The following is a 16,793-nucleotide window of genomic DNA, read 5'->3' as shown; positions in this document are numbered from 1 at the left end:
TTTTCTTTTTGCAGAGCATTTCTATGTATGTAACAATTTGTATTTCAATTATTATAGTGCTTGCAAACACTATTCTAGTGTTTAATCCATCCTGAATTTTCTGTTATGTACCTGTCAAAAGTTTTTTAGACTGAAATTTCTGAAATTATGCATTTTACAGATGTTAACTGGTTTAGAAATTGTTTGGAGGATCTCAGAATTGCCTGTGGAAGGATTACAGTAATGGAAGTTCTCTCCAACAAAAGCTATAAGCTCAAAGAGCCCATGAAAATGTCTTTGATATATATTGTCTGCTTTGATATAATTCTTTTTATAAAGTCTACCTATTTAGAAGCTGCAGCAGTGTCACAAATATTGATGATAAAACTACCAGTTATTTAATCATCATTACCCAGTATTTTTGTACTAGATCTTTTTTTCTCAAAAAACAAGGACATGCTAAAGGATATCAGCCATCTCAGTTTACCTAAAAACCAAAACAAAACCAACCAACCCTCCACAAAATTTCAAATTAATTCAATATATGATAGTGTATACACATTAAAATGAAAATTATTATTCCTCTATATATCATGCAGGATTTTTTCCCAGTTACATGTGCCAGCAGCAGCAGTCCTACCTTGTTTAAATAAGATTACCCTAGATAACTCTCTTTCCTGTCTAGTATGCAGCATTATTTTGGCTTAAGTCTCCCTTTGTGGTTAATTATCTATTAAGTATCCATTAATTTTCATTAAAGAAGACAGTTCATGCTAATCTACTTGCCTACATTAACATAAAATCTTCCCTTAACACTGTCTTATAGTTCAATTTCAATGATATTGCTTGACCATATCGTGACTAATAGAAATACATATAAATGTGTATAGAAATATTTCTCTAAAAGCCACTGTTTTCTGGAAACATTGTACTTTGGTTTGTTTTATTTTTCATAGTGTCTTCTTGCACCTGAATCATAATGAACTGTTGGAGTAATTTTAATATGTTTTAAATTTCTTGTAATCATTCACATTTTTGTTGTAATGTGAATTATGTGTCAGCATTTCCATAACATAAAGTCCTATTAATATCTTGCAAATGCACATGATCTATAGGCTATCATCTTGTACATCAACACATGCAACATGCCTGTTAAGTCCTCTTAAGTTCAAAATGCATCTGTGGATATAGTAGGCAACATTTTTCCCCGCACTTTACTCTTTGTTGTGATTTACAATCTACTTCTCTTTTGTGACATCCGAAAAGTTTAGTTGGTTGTGAGGAGTTTATAGCTGAATTTCAAGAAGTATTTCTAAGTTGTGTTGTATATTTAACACAGAAGTGGTAAATTAAATGGGTAAGGTTTAACTTTGCAGCAAAAAAATCAATCTTCACAATTTAAAATAGATATCACATAAATAATAAAAAGTTGTAAATGGCACTGCATTGGTTTTTAATATTTGAATTCACTTTTCTTATGCTTTTCTTTGATTTTTTTTCTTCTCTTTGTCTGTGATTAGATCTTTAAAATAATTCAGACCTGAGGGTTTTGAACAGTTTTGGACAATAGCAAAAGACTACTCAAAAAGAAAAAAAAATATTTAATTATATATTGTTTGATTCTGAGTCTGGATAAAATGCTAATCAGTATTAGTTATTTCTGCTTGTGGGTGCTACAGCTATTTAATTTCTTCTGCAGCCTAATTACTGTCGCAGCTTATTCTATGACATCTAATTGCCAAGTTCACAAAAATAGTTGAATAATGGCTTTTCTGTCCAAAGCAGGAAAAAAGGCAAAACCAGTTGGTTCTTAAATCTTTTGTCCATGTGACATAAACAGATACATGACAAAACAATCTTATCTCAATCAAAGCAGGAATGAGAAATTTTTGTTTTTACAAGTGTTCCTTTAGACATTTTATATTAAAATGTCTGAAGCAAAACATAATTAGTAAGAATATTGTGTATATTCCTTTACAAAATGTTGAAACTAATTCTTTCTTTGCCAACAGGGGGTTTCCACAAAAGAAAGGTTTTGTTCCTGTATCTTTTATTCAATGGGAAACTACTTTGACTTGTTTTCCAATGAATTCTGCTTAGAAGGTGCTTTGCCTCTGCTTAGAACTGTACCTTTCTAAAGCTATGTGTTTTGGAAATGTACTGTTGGAAACAAAACTGTGTTCAGTTCTGTTTCCAACAGTTCTTATCCTCTACTGAAATCAGTGCTAGCTATGGGTCCTCCATAGCTTGATTTAACTGTGTGTATAATCCTGGCTTTATTATAATCAGTGATGAAACTCAAGTAATTTTAGAGTAAAAATGAGATTTTTTTAAACTACGTTTGACATCTGGATTTTATTCCATAGTGAAATACATTATTCCTGCATTCACACATTGAACCCACATTTCTTTTCAAAGAAATTATATGCACATTTTGGCAAGGAGCTGTGGTACACTCCATGGGATCGTCTCATTTGCACTGTCAGAGTCCAGACAGTTCTCTTATAATTCCCAGCTTCTGGGGCTCATTCCTTGCTAATTCCTCTGGATATACAATGCTGCCAAAATCATCCAAAATTCTGGCATTGTTGTTTTTCAGAAGTATGATGTGGTCTGAAGTGTCTGTAGGGAATGTGTGCAAGAATAGGCTTAATTTATATGTGAATGAAGAGTATTCTGTATCGTTTCAGTAGTTTCAGGAGTTGGTTGCTTGCTTGTTTGATTTTTTTATTTAGCATATCACAAATTCAGAGCACCTCTGGGTCATAAAATATGTCTTGGATATTGCCTGATTAAAAATAAGCTAAAAAGTGGTGTAATTTAAAAATATTAACTGCAATGGCAGTATCTATATTGAATTATTTTAAAATGTAAGATTTTTCAGGACAGTGTTGTGTAAGTTAATTGTATATTTTAAATTCAGTTTCAAAATTGGCTATTGATTTGCAGCCTAGTGCTGTCAAAAGCAAACTCATGCATATTCTCTTTAGCTGTCTCAGTTCTGCTTCAGAAAAGATATGCACAAAGGTGAATTTTACATCAAAATGTTTTGCTCTGTGCCTTTGGCAACAGACCAACTTACGTGAACAGTTTATTTCTCACCAGTTTCTTTTCTGTACTTGAACCAGGAACTCATGTCGCAGCCCTGAATTGTTTCTCAGTTCTGTGTTTGTGCATGCACATTTGGCAACGTTTTGTCTGCCTGACATCTTCAGGAGGAGTCTAATTGCTTTATTGATTCTCTTTGTAGCAATCCCCTGGCTTTACCGATTGCCAAGCAAGACAGTTTGCTGGAGAAAGACACCATGTTTAAAGATGCAGCTAAAGGCTTATGTAAGCAGCAATCTCAGGACAGTGCATCTGAAAATGTCACTGTGAACATTGCTACCAAACTTGAACAGGTAACAGCATGCAGTTTCTTGAACTATTCATCAGTGCTTAGGTCTGGAAATTGTAAACTTAATGAAGTCAAAGGCCACAGTAATTTTTTTTCCCCTTCACTACACAGCAATATCATTTGCACTGTGAAGCCTTGTCTCCTTGATCACTCCCTGCAATCAGTCTGGCCCTGCAGAGTTCCCTCTGCAAATTGAACAGCTGCTTTCTGCCAGCTACTGGTGGCAGGTCTGGGGCTGTGGCAGTCAGAGGGCTCCTCAAATTCTATTCATGGTTCACAACAGAGGAGGAACAACTGTTAATGCTGCCCAAAGTGTGCTCTTCTCCCCAACTTCAGATTATAAAAAAAAAAAACAACAAAATGAAACACAACCTAGAATACTGCAAAACAGAAAGAATGTCTAAGGAATATTAAGTTGCAAAGTAAGTGACTGTAATTTAAACATAGGAATTGACAGATCTACAGCTGCAGTGTAAACTCCCTTTCTTGTGCTAATGCATTATGGTACAGGCACTGATTATTTTGATACCCTTTACAGTTTTCTCCACAGGATCACAATCTCATTCAGTATATAGGTTGAATGAAGAATGCAAAAGGAGGCAATTTTCTGTTGCTTGTAAAACTAGTATGCCCTAACTTTGAATGTTTAGGACTTAAATTTTATTTTCTTTTGTTGTTTTTTTTTGGTTTTTTTTTTTTTTGTTGGTTGGTTGGTTGGTTTTTGTTCAAGAGATTTTATTTTCTTGTACATGCATTTGGGAAACATATTCCAGAAGTGTTTAGGTATGAAAAAAACCCAACCAAAAAAAACCCCAAACCCTTGTTTTCAAAAAGCCACAAAACAACCCTCTCTTTCCCCTCTCCACCTTTAGAATCGGGGGGTGGAGGAGAGAATTTCCATCTAAATTTACTGTAGATTTGAAGCATAACAAAGGAGCAAAATACTGATTACATTTAAACCATGTTAATTTAAAAAACCTGCATAACTAACTACCTTGGCAGAAGCATGCACACTCCGTGGCTTTTTTTTCTGAATGTGTTTCAGAGGAGCATGTTGATCGTATGAGATCAATCAGTGAGTTCGTATGTCAATCATATGAGTCAGTCTCTGAAATTCCTCAGCTTTGGGATCCCATAGAGCACTGAGTTCCCTATTCAGTCAGAAGATACCACAACATGTTTTGCACTTGGCTTACATCTTGTTTTCATGTCATACAATTTCTGGCCTTGCTGACTGTGCAGTGATATGATGAAATCACAGTCAATCTGAAAGAAAAGCACTGCTGGTCAGAAAAGTAAACGCTTGCAACACTGTTAAGAGGAATATAACTGTAGGAAAAGGGGCATTTAGCCTAGGGTCTTGCTGAGACTGTTGCTTGCTTCTAGATGTTCAACGGAAGAGTGGACAGGAACACATATACTTTCTTCTGCTTGATTCTGTTTTGGTGCAGACCTAGCTAAAGTTATTCAGATTTTCATAATCCTGAAACTAAACTTTTGCCTTATAGTTTTGTGTAATAAAACACATGCAGAAACTGACTGGGAGAGGAACAGCTGATGTAACAGGTGACAAGTAGCAACCAGAGGCTGTGTGAATAGTTTTGTCCTCCACCATGATCTGGAGTCACTGCAGGGTCCCAGGGCAGATTTCCAAGAATTTTACTTCTTCTGGTGTTTCACCATACTGCAGTGGAACTTCCCACAGTAGTTACAATTCAAAGACAGGACAGCAGAATTAATAGTGAATCACTTTTAGCTCTATTAGCTGAGAAATTTCTGCAGAAAACACTGTGAAATTCTGCTCTGTGTGAGCTAGAAGGAATGCGTATCTTGTGGTCTTTTAGAAGCAGTAAAAACTACAAACCTTGCCCAGTATCTGCAGTTGCTGAATAAGGAGTGATGCTCCTGTGGAAAAGAATAAGCAGGAACAGTCCTACCTGGGAAATCGGCACTAACAGGGGATAAGTTAGAAACTGTGCTATTTCAGTGTGTTTTTAAATGACTGGTTGCATTAAAAAAAAAAAAAAAAAATCATAGCACTCACTTGCTAAGGGCGTAATGAGCTTTGGCTCTTACAGACAAAAGAGGGTAAAACAGTTTAATCACTTCAGGAAACAGTTTAATTTTAGTAAACTAAAGAATTCCCATATTTTGACAAATGAAAGTATGAACTTTTTTCTTTTCTGGAGTGACATAATTGTGACCCTGGGAATATGGGGATTGTGTTCTATACCATGTGCCATGCATTACAAACTGTAAGATATATACATGTATCTGTATTTGTGTACATAATACGTGCATACTACTTTTCAGAGATGATACTTCCAATTAACACATTTCTTTTTTTATTTCACAACTTGGGAATTAAATTTTTTATTTAGTGCTGCTACCAAAGGAAAGCTTTGAATAACCCCTTTCCACTAACCCTGCCATTGGGTATGCTAATTCTAATGAGTTTCATGATCTTTTACCAGTTGTGTTCCAAACTGCACTAAAAGTAATCATGTTCTGTTTAATTTTTCAATAGGATATGTGGAGTCATTACTTGGATTTTATGTTCATATATTATTAAAATAGATCAGCATGATATTTCATACGCTTTGTGTCAGAAAAATCATACATTCTTAGGCAATATGACATGCAGATTAAGCCTTTTTTGAGGGATCAGAGGGAAAAATTTCATCTTATTACCTCTAAAAGATGCATTTGTAATAGAGAAAGCTTGTAACTTTTTTGGCTTTGGGAAAACTAACAGCTCAAATTTATATGTAGCCTCAAGGTTTTTTAATTGCAAAAGTGATGAAAAAGAGCCTTAACAAAATAGTATTTCTCATGAAGTAATATTTTTATTACATGAAGCATAGAGATGGGGATCAAATAACTACATCGATAAAGCATTAAGGGTCTCTCTTGGCTTGTATTAGCTTTTGCTTTTCCTAGGTAAAAGATGTTCTTTGATCATCTCTAATGTCAAGGTCTGTGCTGCCAAACAAAGAAAGCAATATGAATAATTTCCAGAATTTTATCATAGCTGGCAGTTTCTCTTCCCCTCATCTGGGAAGGATATTTTTCTGATAGCAGATTGAAATTACTGGCCTGGAATTGAATTGCGTGCTTCGTGCTGCAAATAAATGTAGATTAAACCTTTTCTTTTTCTTAATTGTTTTTTTTTAAAAAAATATTTTGTCTTTTGTCTTACAATTCTTGTTTACATATTGTTGTCTATATGAACTGGGTGATAGGGTATCCCCTGATGCCCCTATGATTGTTTTAGTATCATTTACCACATACACAAGGGACAGCTATGTATATCATAGTATTATACAAGAGCTAGAATACTTATTTCAGTGACATAAGTACATAAAAAAATAAAAATCATTAGAGAATGTTATATGAGCAGATAGTGAATGCTGTTCATGTAATTAAATGAGTAAATGGGAATCCTCATTGATAGCATTACAAAAATCTCAAAACCTAATAACTTGAACAGGCATAGTTATATTGGAACTTATGTTGTATTTATGGTTATTTCTCTGTCTCATAAAATATGCATCATGCAATCAGGATGATAGCCAGATGCCTGCATGCACTGAGGTGAAAAAATGGAGAAAACTCATCTGTATGCTCAGAAAAACAGAAGAACAGAATTTGAAAGTGCCCACAAATAAGTTATTATTAACGAAAAGAATGTTTACTACCAAGTAAAATAGGTTGTTGTGAGTTTAATGCATTTAGAAGTGTTTTTTTTTCTGTGTGATTTGTTTGCTCATTGAATTTTGATGCAGAGTCTGATAGAAAATGCTGAATCACTAAATCCTAAACTTCATGGGGAAAAAAAAAGTTGATGGAGAAAGATTTCAATTACCTTCCTTGGGAGTTTAACTGAGCACTTTGCATTTCTAACTGTCTATAGCGTCAGTATCTTTGGCTATACCTGGATTATGAAATTAAAAGAAGCCAGGGCCTGTTCTCTGGCAAAAGGCTATGGGGGCGTGGGTCAGTGCACATCCATAAGACAAAAAATGAGGCCATGCCCAAACAGCCTGTGGGAAATAACTGTTGACATATGACCTGAATGATACCTAATGCAAGAGTGTTAGCTGGCATGAGTCAAGAATGTACAACAAAGTCTGCTAACAATTCAGAAAACACGGAGTATCCCAAGCAGTGCTCAAATCCAAACCTTTCTTTTATTTACAAATTAAGACATTTGTGTCCAGCTTAGAATAAGTTTAATCTTTACAAATTAAGAAAAGCTACCTGGCAAGAAGGAACCTGGGAGTTCTGATTTACACTGCTGAACATGAGCCAGTGTGTACCCAGGCAGTCAAGAAGGCCAACAGCATTCTGGCCTTTATCAGCAATCATGTGGCCAGCAGGGTCAGGGGAGTGATCCTGCTATACTCAGCACTTGTGAGGCCACACCTGGAATACTGTGTGTTCAGTTCTCGGCCCCTCACTACAAGAAAGACATTGAGGTGCTGGAGCAGGTCCAGAAAAGGGCAACAAAGCTGGTGAAGGGTCTTGAGAACAAGTCTTACGAGGAGCAGCTGAGAGAACTGGGGTTGTTTAGTCTGGAGAAGAGAAGGCTTGGAGACCTTACTACTCTCTATAACTACCTGAAAGGAGGATGAAGCAAGGAGGTGGCTGATCTCTCAAGTAACAAGTGATAGGACAAGAGGAAATGTCCTCAAGCTGCACCAGAGGAGATTTAGACTGGATATTAGGAAGAAATTATTCACTGAGAGGGTGACCAGGTATTGGAATAGAGTGCCCAGGGAAGTGGTGGAATCTCTATCCCTGGAAGTGTTCAGAAACCATGTAGATGAAGCCCTCAGTGACATGGTTTAGTGGTGACCTTGGCAGTCCTGGGGTAGCAGTTGGACTTGGTGATCTTAAAGGTCTTTTCCAACCTAACTGATTCTGTGATTCTAAGAGAAGCTCAGTCTCTGGCTCAGGTGTTCTGAGTTTTGGTAGCACACAAGGGAATATAGGGAAGACCTTTGCCTGCTTTGTTCCTGCAAATCAGGTGAGCACACTATAAGGGAAAGAGGCCACAGTTCTGTCTTTCATCTGCTTTCCCTCTACAAGACACTTAAATAAGTTATTGGAATTCTTTTGTTCATTTTGTTCTGTTCAGGTGTGCATCATCAAAAACAAATGTCAAAATGTAATTTATTTTTTTGCCAAGTGGAATTCTTATTTTCTAGACAGGCTTACATCCAACTGCCATGATTAAAACCAAAAAGAGCAAGAAATGCCATGCTGTGTGTGACAAAACATCTGTGTTCACTTTAATGTGGTGGGAAGTAAACCTCTAAGCTAGGTAGACAGAAAGACACAGACAGATATGGTAGGCAAGCTGTGTATTTGTCTTGTTTTCTTGTTTGCAATGTATGTTCTGAAAATTTAAATATTTTAAGAAAGTATTTTAATTAGAAAGGAAAAAGGAGAATAGTCACAGTAACATTTTGATAGAATCCACCATTTTAGAATACATGTCTTTTGGAAAAAAGAAAATAAAAAATTGGTGAGATGAGGACTGTGGAAGGTAAAGCTGATGAAATATTTAGACAGAAAACCCCAACAAGGTTCTATTCTATGTCACAAGGGCAAGTGATATCCAGTGTTGTGATGTCTGGTCTGCATTTTTGTTTCTTCTTGGTAAAACAGAAGAGTAAGAAATGACATCTGGTTCATAACTGTTCAATGAATATTTTCATACTGGTATTCAGTACTCCTGTTTTTAGGAGAAACATACTGGCACGGTCAAAGATATATGATATAGAAAAGATACAAAATTGTATGTAATTAATCCTGCTCTTTTTTTTGGACTCCAAACTTCTCAGTGTTTGCTCCTGGTCATCTAAAAATTTCATGTGAATGAGTATGTGCATGTTTCAAGAATCTTGAAACATTGAGACAAAGAGATATTGATAGTCTTATTGCATTAAGATTAAATTCTTCAGCAAGATTGCACAGTGCAGCTCTGACAAATGTACGAAGAGAGCCCAGAGCATCATGATTTCTGCCCTAGACCTTGAACGTATGGAAACAATAGAAATTCAGTAGTTTGGGACCAGTACTGGGACCAGAACCCCAGTATTAAGCACCAGTATCCATAATCTTTGGGGCCTTCTCCTCGCCAGAAGCAAACTCCATGTTTCCGCCCAAATCTCCCAGTCTGCTCACTACTTCTGCTGCTGACTTTCTGCCACTGCCAGAGGTTGAGGGTGCTGAGTTGTTGTCAAAGAAAGGGCAGTATCTGCTTTTCTCCCAAGCCTTCATTTTAGGGCAGAACAGTAGAAAGAACAAATTCCATCTTCTTTGTCCGTTCTCAAAATAGGCACAGAGAGAGTATTTTAGTTACTGCTGAACAAACAATTCAGATAATTCTACCATCATTCACATGGTAGTTTCTGTTTCTCGGTATTCTTTTAGCATGCTCACATTTCTTTCAGCTGACATAAGAAAGGAACCAGCCTACATTTTAAGTGTAGATAATAATTTATAAGCACACAGTTTAATGTATGAGTGTTTATTTTGTCTTTAATCAGATTTCCATTATCACAGATTGTTTTTTCCTCCTATTCTGTCATTTGGATTTTTTTTTTTCCCCCTTGGCATTTATTTTGCCTCACAGAGCTTTTATTATTCCTTCTAAATCTCAAAAAAGTTTAACTCATTTTATTCATCAGTTTTGGCTAAAGTAGCTGCTTCTAAATCTCTTCTGGTCTCCTTGACAACATGATACCCAGTTCTTATTAACTTCCTTCTATCCTACAGGAAAAATGGTAATAGAATTTTAAATCTGATATGACGAAGAGTAGTATAAGAGCTATGTTAAATGGTGGACAATAAATAGTTTACAAGTGCACTAACTAGTCTTGATTTCTTTTGCCATAAACATTTAATGAAGAGAGCAGGAGAATTGCATTTAAGCTGGGAATCTTTATGGGTTCAGGAGTTTCAAATGGCACCGTACTAGGGTCTGTGTTCTTAAGAGCCCATCAGATTCATGCCGTTATTCACCTTAACACTGATAATATTTTTTTATGTTCTTCTCTTGCTTAAGAATAATGATGTGTGATTGTCTGGGAGGAGTGACAACTTTCCAGTTTCCTAATTCTCTTTTTTTTTCCCCACAAATTCTAGTAATCAAAGTTTATACTTTTTTGGGGGGTTAGAACATTACACTATGGAATGATCAGTTGTGAAGTTACTTTATTTCTCTAATTTGTGTTTTCTAGATCAAGCTAATGCCTCCAGCTCCAAATGATGACCTGGCTTCTCTGAGTGAGCTAACAGACAGCAGCCTGCTTTATGAGATTCAGAAGCGTTTCAATAATAATCAGATATATGTGAGTTTTTATTCATCTATAAACAATAAGATTTCAAAAAAGAACAAATGATAGAATAGGAAAGATAGGTTTAGTGTCATAATTACTAGACAGTAACCTGGACTCATGACTAATATTTAAATGGATGATGACGTGTGTGTAAGCCCCACAATTTCTCAAGTTTATACAGGGAAGCAGAAATAAAAATGGATTAACACTTCAGATAAATTTGGGTACAATTTATGTGTGTTTATTTACAAAGGAAGTATATTGTTAAAAATCTATGGGTACATGTAATCTTCTTCCTCAAACCACCAAAAGATCCTTCCATCTTTATCATCTTAATTTTAATAGCGAATATGATTACTGGAAATTTTAAAGAAATTTAGATTTTAAAAGCTGAGAATTCAGCATGGGAAATTTATCTCTTCTTGTATTACAGAAATTTATTTCTATATTGTAATGTTAATTATCTAAATACCAAATGAAATAATTATAACAAGATTTTATAAATAAGATTTTATTACAAAAAGCAGGTTTTCTGGGTTATGCCATAACAAACTGGGGAGGCATGTGGCTAAGCATAGATTACTTCTGGAGAAAAATCTGCACTTGGAAATTTTTGTATCCCTGTTCATATCTTATTCATAATTACTGAACAGCTGAGTGACACGTTAATGTGAAACATGCAAATAGTTTTTAAATGTGTAAGTTGATTGCACTGTTTAGACTAAAGGATATAGGGAATTGGCATGTTTCTGTGAATGCCTTTGAAATTATGGGAACTGTAATTCTAGGTGTTCAGCATTCAATGATAACAAAAATTCTGGGTTTTAGAATCATGGATAAAATTCTATTTTATTATGAGTATTTATTTTTCTTTATCCCACTTTCAAATAAGTCAAACACAGATAACTTTAACTGAATTTGGGAGGATCCACATAAAGTTAGTACTTATAAAAACAAAGTCTTATTCAGTCTCTTCAGAGTCAGAGATCTGGCATTTTTGCATTCTAAGAGCATAATAAAGCAGCAACTACTTATCTGAAGTGAGAAGTGTATCAGCAGGGGTGACCTACAATCTTATGCTCACATATGAATGTTTAAATATGAAATAATAAAATCTTGGCACCTTTGCAAGTAGTTGATGGTTCACTAATTTTAATATAGCCAGGATTGTTTTTTTCCATATGCATGTACATATGTTCATATACACATACATATGCAGAAATACTTTCATATATATCAATTGCTCTGTCTTATTTCATGAGCAACAAATTTTAATGTATCAGTTCTGGGTAATCAATATAGTATTTATAAATTATGTCATCTATCCCATAAAAAATTGCATTTGGAACTTGTTTATGTGGTGGGCATCTCACATTTTTGTAGTTTAACAAATGGTAAATGACAAATTAACTTTCAAATAATCCACCAGTAATATATGCAGTGCAATTCTGTGCATAATTTTCCATTATGAATAAATCAGTTTTATTACAAAAAGAATAATTAATGCTGTCTGAATTGTAATTTTAGACCTCAATTTAAAGTTATGAAATTAAAAGCTCTGATTTTGCAAATTATGTTTAACATGTTGATAGCTGGATTTAAGAGGTTTTGCCAAAAATCCTTTCTGGAAGAAAGCCATTAGTGTCCTTAAAGATTTAATTTATTACTTAGTCAACCAATTATATCTTCTTTTTTCAGACTTACATTGGTGATATACTGTTGCTTGTTAACCCATTTAAAGAACTTCCTATTTATTCTGCCATGGTAAGCATTCTATCTTTAAAATGTTACAGTGTGGATCTTTTTCTGTGAATTTGTAAAATCCATCTGGCAGTCCAAACCCATGAAATTAATTAACATGCATGCCATTTTTATGTTGAGAACGTATTAGTTTTAATTTTTTTACCTTTTTTTTTATTTCTTCCAAGATACCACCATTTTTTGCTGTGTCTTATTTGTAAAACAGTCATTTTGATAATGTTTTGTATGAGCAGTAGCACTTCCTATTGTTTGAAAATCATTCTTGGTGTATAACATGACTTTGGTGGTTTCTGTCACAGCTAAACTTGCAAAACTGAGATGCATACTTCATGCATTGGTTGTTTGCGTTCACATCCCCCCCCTCCTCCCCCCTTGCCCAAAACATGATTATGGAGATAACAACCCTGAATAGTACAGAAAGGCTCAAAATGTCTGTCTGTGCTCCACACCAGACCACTCTGTTCAGACACGCTACAGGCAATGAGTGTGAAGTGCTCATCATGAGCTTAGCAGTACACTGGGGCTGTCGTAAAGAGGTGTCTTGTGTTGGGCACAGGCAGTGTATGGGCAAGAGGGACTTGAGTCCATGTGTGCACAGTCATATGCATAAAGCCATATAAGAAGTGCTTCAGATGTTTCTCTCCTGAGTAACAGTACTCTTAGATTTCTAATCTTTCACTTATGAGACAGACTTAATTATGCTATGATTTACAAGAGGCTTATTATTTCAGTACCTAGACATTGACACTAACTTAAGTAGATGCTGTAGATCAGTGGGAGTAACATAAATTCAAATGTTTCATCTCTACTTCATCCTCAGCCATTTTAGAGACATAGCATTAGCATGTTAGCGTAACTGTTAATTAGTGTGTCAGTGTGTTGTGTCTGTCCTCCGCCCTTCTTTCCCTCCCCCCCCAAGTTATTTTCTTGTTGATGCACTGGGATCACATTACTGCACAGAGATCAGGCTCCCTGTTGTGTTAGGGAATGTTCAAATATGTTCATTCAGCTTACAAGAATTGTCGAGGATGCAAAGTTTGGGAAGTAAATTGTAATCTGTGTCTGTTTGCCATGTCATGTGGCTTTGTGTGTATTGGTACTAAATTTGAGAGAAAGAAACACTGTGACATTCAATGGCAGGAGCAGCAGATTTCGAGTTGGGAGACTAAATTTAGTTTCTTGAAACGGAAATCATCCATCATCCCCAAGGTTTTAGATGACGGCATTGTTTCCTGTCATTGTGTATTTTGCATTAGTGGCATGGTTTTGTGAACCAAAAGAAAACTGTAAAGAAAAAGAGTTTATGTGGCAAGTTTGCATGTTAAAATGTTTCCTGAGTGTTTTCTGCATCTTCTCTTGAGCTCTCCATAATAGATCTATTTTAGCAAGTTTAGCATGAGACACTTTTTGTCCTGTAATTGTTTTGGTCACCTTGCAATATCACTTTTTTTTAATTCCAGCATTACTATCTGCATGGTATTGTGCATTAGGTAGGTGTTTCCCAGGTGACCAGAAGAACATGGTTGTAAAATAGCTCTTTTGCATGATTTTTTAAATGCTCAAATGCACTGCAGCAGCTTAGCTGGTATTATATTGAAGTCTGTAAGTGTTTGATGGTCTGTATGTTAACATAATAACAATATATGATGTCAGTTCCTTAGTAGACACTGACATGCTATACGATGTGGCTCATTAGTTAGCCTTTTTTTTTTTCAGGTGTGTGGTTTGTTAGCTGTCCATAAAAGAACGCAAAGATGTATTGGGCATGATACTACTTTTAAAACAAGGATGAAGCAATGAAAAGTTTATAATGTACATTTTTCAATAACAGCAACACTTTAGTTTTTTTCCCTCTCTTTTTCAAAAACACTTTCATAAGTCCTCAGCAATCTTTATTTTACCCTACACTGATCTCCCACACTTATTTCCAATAGAATTCTACTGAAATATTTTTCTAAGCAATTATTCACTCAGAAATGCCATAAAGGATCATATGTTAATGGGCACTTACATGCGTTGCTTCGTATGCAATTCAGTGCAGTTGCAAGGTGATAATATTAATGCATTTTTACACATAAATAGAGTGTACTACTACACTGTACATTACAGTACCACTATTCTACCAGGAACACACAGATGTCACTTCAAAATTAACTGTTGGTAGAAGTGCTTGTGCTATGGCCATCCTGCTTTGTTACATTTGTGCAGAATTTACTTGTGTCCAAATACATACTTGAAGTTGGTATACAGGCAAATATCGAAGCATGCAAAGCTTTTGCAACATTATGTAATGAGCGTTAAGTGTGTGAAGGTTTTTCTTTCTTTGTGATATGCCAAAAGGTTTCTTGAGAATCGGTGTGTATTTAATCTTGTTTAGTTGAGTAGCTCAAAGGCCTGAATGAGAAAAGGGATGTATTCTGGAGGATTCATTCAGCCACATCATTGTAGATGCCTCAAGATTCAATAGTTTAGTATCTAAATAAATGACAGGCGTGGGACGGGAAGGAGTGGTAAGCACCTGATTAGTTTGGAGAAAGGAGCAAATATGTGATGGCACTGTAGTGGAAAGGATGTTAGAATAGTTACAGAAAACAAGACATGATGGAAAGGAAGTGATTTGGTTAAGTGACAGCAACGAGTATAATTCTAAATACTTCATAGTGTTCCAGTTGTCCCCCAGCAGCCATGGGTTTCTGTAGAGCCTGTGTTAATTTTCTAAACCCATGAAAGGGTTTGAAAAAAGCCATATAAAAAGGTAGGTAAAATATTTATTTAAGAATATTTGTAAAATGGTGTGGTGTTTCTGCTCACAATCTTATCTAAATCACAGTCTGTATTTTCTTTATATGTATTTATTCTGAAAGAGCAGAATTGTAAATATTAGGAATTTATGTAATTTTTCTAAAATCTACTTGATATGAGCTTGAAGAACATCAGGATATCCTCAGAAAAAAATTAGTGTTTTAAGTAGCAGATTATCATTTCTACTCATTAAGCTTTAAGGACTGAACATGTTGTCTCCTATGTGTACCACAAGAGTTATTCTGTAGTGCAGGGAGCTCCTTTGTGGGAGACTGCTCTGACATGTAATAAATGAATTTGAAGTTAAGACATTGAAGAGCTATAAACATGAGGTATAAACAACTAACTTACTTACTAGGTTTTGTTTTACTCAGTGCACAGACCATTATTGTTGAGCCCTCTAGTTATGTTTATGTTATATCTCTATTAGATAATCAGATCTGTGCTTACAGCTCTGTTTAATTAAAATCTTCATAGATACTGTAATGGTACCTCTTATACACGTACAGAGATTCTGTTCATAATGCTTAGTGAGCTTTACAAAAGGCCCAGGATTAGGAGGGTGAAATATAATCAGTTTGAAATGTATTGATTGTGTTAATTTTCTGCAATTTTTCAGGTCACTCAGCTTTATTTAAGTAACTCTGGAAAACTGTGTTCCTCACTTCCCCCACATATATTTTCCTGTGCTGAAAGAGCTTACCACATGCTATTCAAGGAGCAACGTCCTCAGTGCTTTATCCTCAGGTGAAAATTTATCTTTCTATTAACTAATTTGTAACTCCTGCCTTTCAGCTGTTTCCCCTGGGCCTCAGCAGTTAAGATTTTAATTTTATTTTTTCCTCCAACTGATTTCTTTCTGCATACTGTTCTTTGTACCATACATTAGAGCAAAATAGAACTGAAAAAGGTTTAATTACTTCTGAAGTTCATAAATTCTCTTGAGGAATTGCCACTCTATGGAGCTGCATCTAATTAGGAACAAAGAGTTAATAGTAAGGAATTCAAAACTGCTGTGTGTGCCTGCTGTTGTATGGATCAGTATTAGAATCTCATAACAATAAAAATGGGAAGTGCTTGACTAGATTATAAACCTCGGTGTTGGGGCACCTGTATTGGAGCATCTGCTGTGCCTCACATGTTAATGTGGCCATGAGCTTATTAAGGTTTCCAACTTCAGAAAGGACTTTAACCAGTTCCTTTATTCACAGTGTTGTTTCAAGGATAAATAACTTCAAGACTGTGAATAAATGTATGAGAAATCTCCAGTGAAACCCAAATATGGCAGGACAAATTTTGATTTCATTTGGAACTTTTCACCCCAAATCTGTTACTCCTTTTTCCTCTTCCACCCCACCTGAAAGCAATGAGTCTGGTGGATTTAAAATAGTTGCTCAAAGAAATTTTTTACTCAGTCTTGTCACTTTGACAGTTGCAATGCTCTGAAATATTGGCAAGGTTTTGCAGAACTTCATGGGAGACACGAAAAAAAACAACCAACAGGT

General features: G+C 35.4%; 1 protein-coding gene across 5 annotated transcripts in view; it reads left to right on the top strand.

Moving 5' to 3' along the window:
• MYO16 (myosin XVI) overlaps window positions 1–16,793 on the top strand; it is a 388,271-nt gene that overhangs the window by 208,367 nt on the left and 163,111 nt on the right. For all 5 annotated transcript variants that reach the window (XM_057397231.1, XM_057397226.1, XM_057397227.1 and 2 more), the window contains 4 exons: window positions 3,230–3,380; window positions 10,627–10,737; window positions 12,424–12,489; window positions 15,908–16,035. In XM_057397231.1, the coding sequence (XP_057253214.1) occupies window positions 3,230–3,380; window positions 10,627–10,737; window positions 12,424–12,489; window positions 15,908–16,035 (456 nt within the window). The remainder of the gene's footprint in view (window positions 1–3,229; window positions 3,381–10,626; window positions 10,738–12,423; window positions 12,490–15,907; window positions 16,036–16,793) is intronic.

Source organism: Pezoporus wallicus, unplaced genomic scaffold (genome assembly GCF_028554395.1).
Source record: "Pezoporus wallicus isolate ANWC-B61680 ecotype Strahan unplaced genomic scaffold, APGP_CSIRO_Pwel_v1 contig_1851, whole genome shotgun sequence".
Classification (NCBI taxonomy): domain Eukaryota; kingdom Metazoa; phylum Chordata; class Aves; order Psittaciformes; family Psittacidae; genus Pezoporus; species Pezoporus wallicus.
Note: the sequence above shows the minus strand (reverse complement) of the source record. Positions and strands in the feature narration are given on the sequence as shown.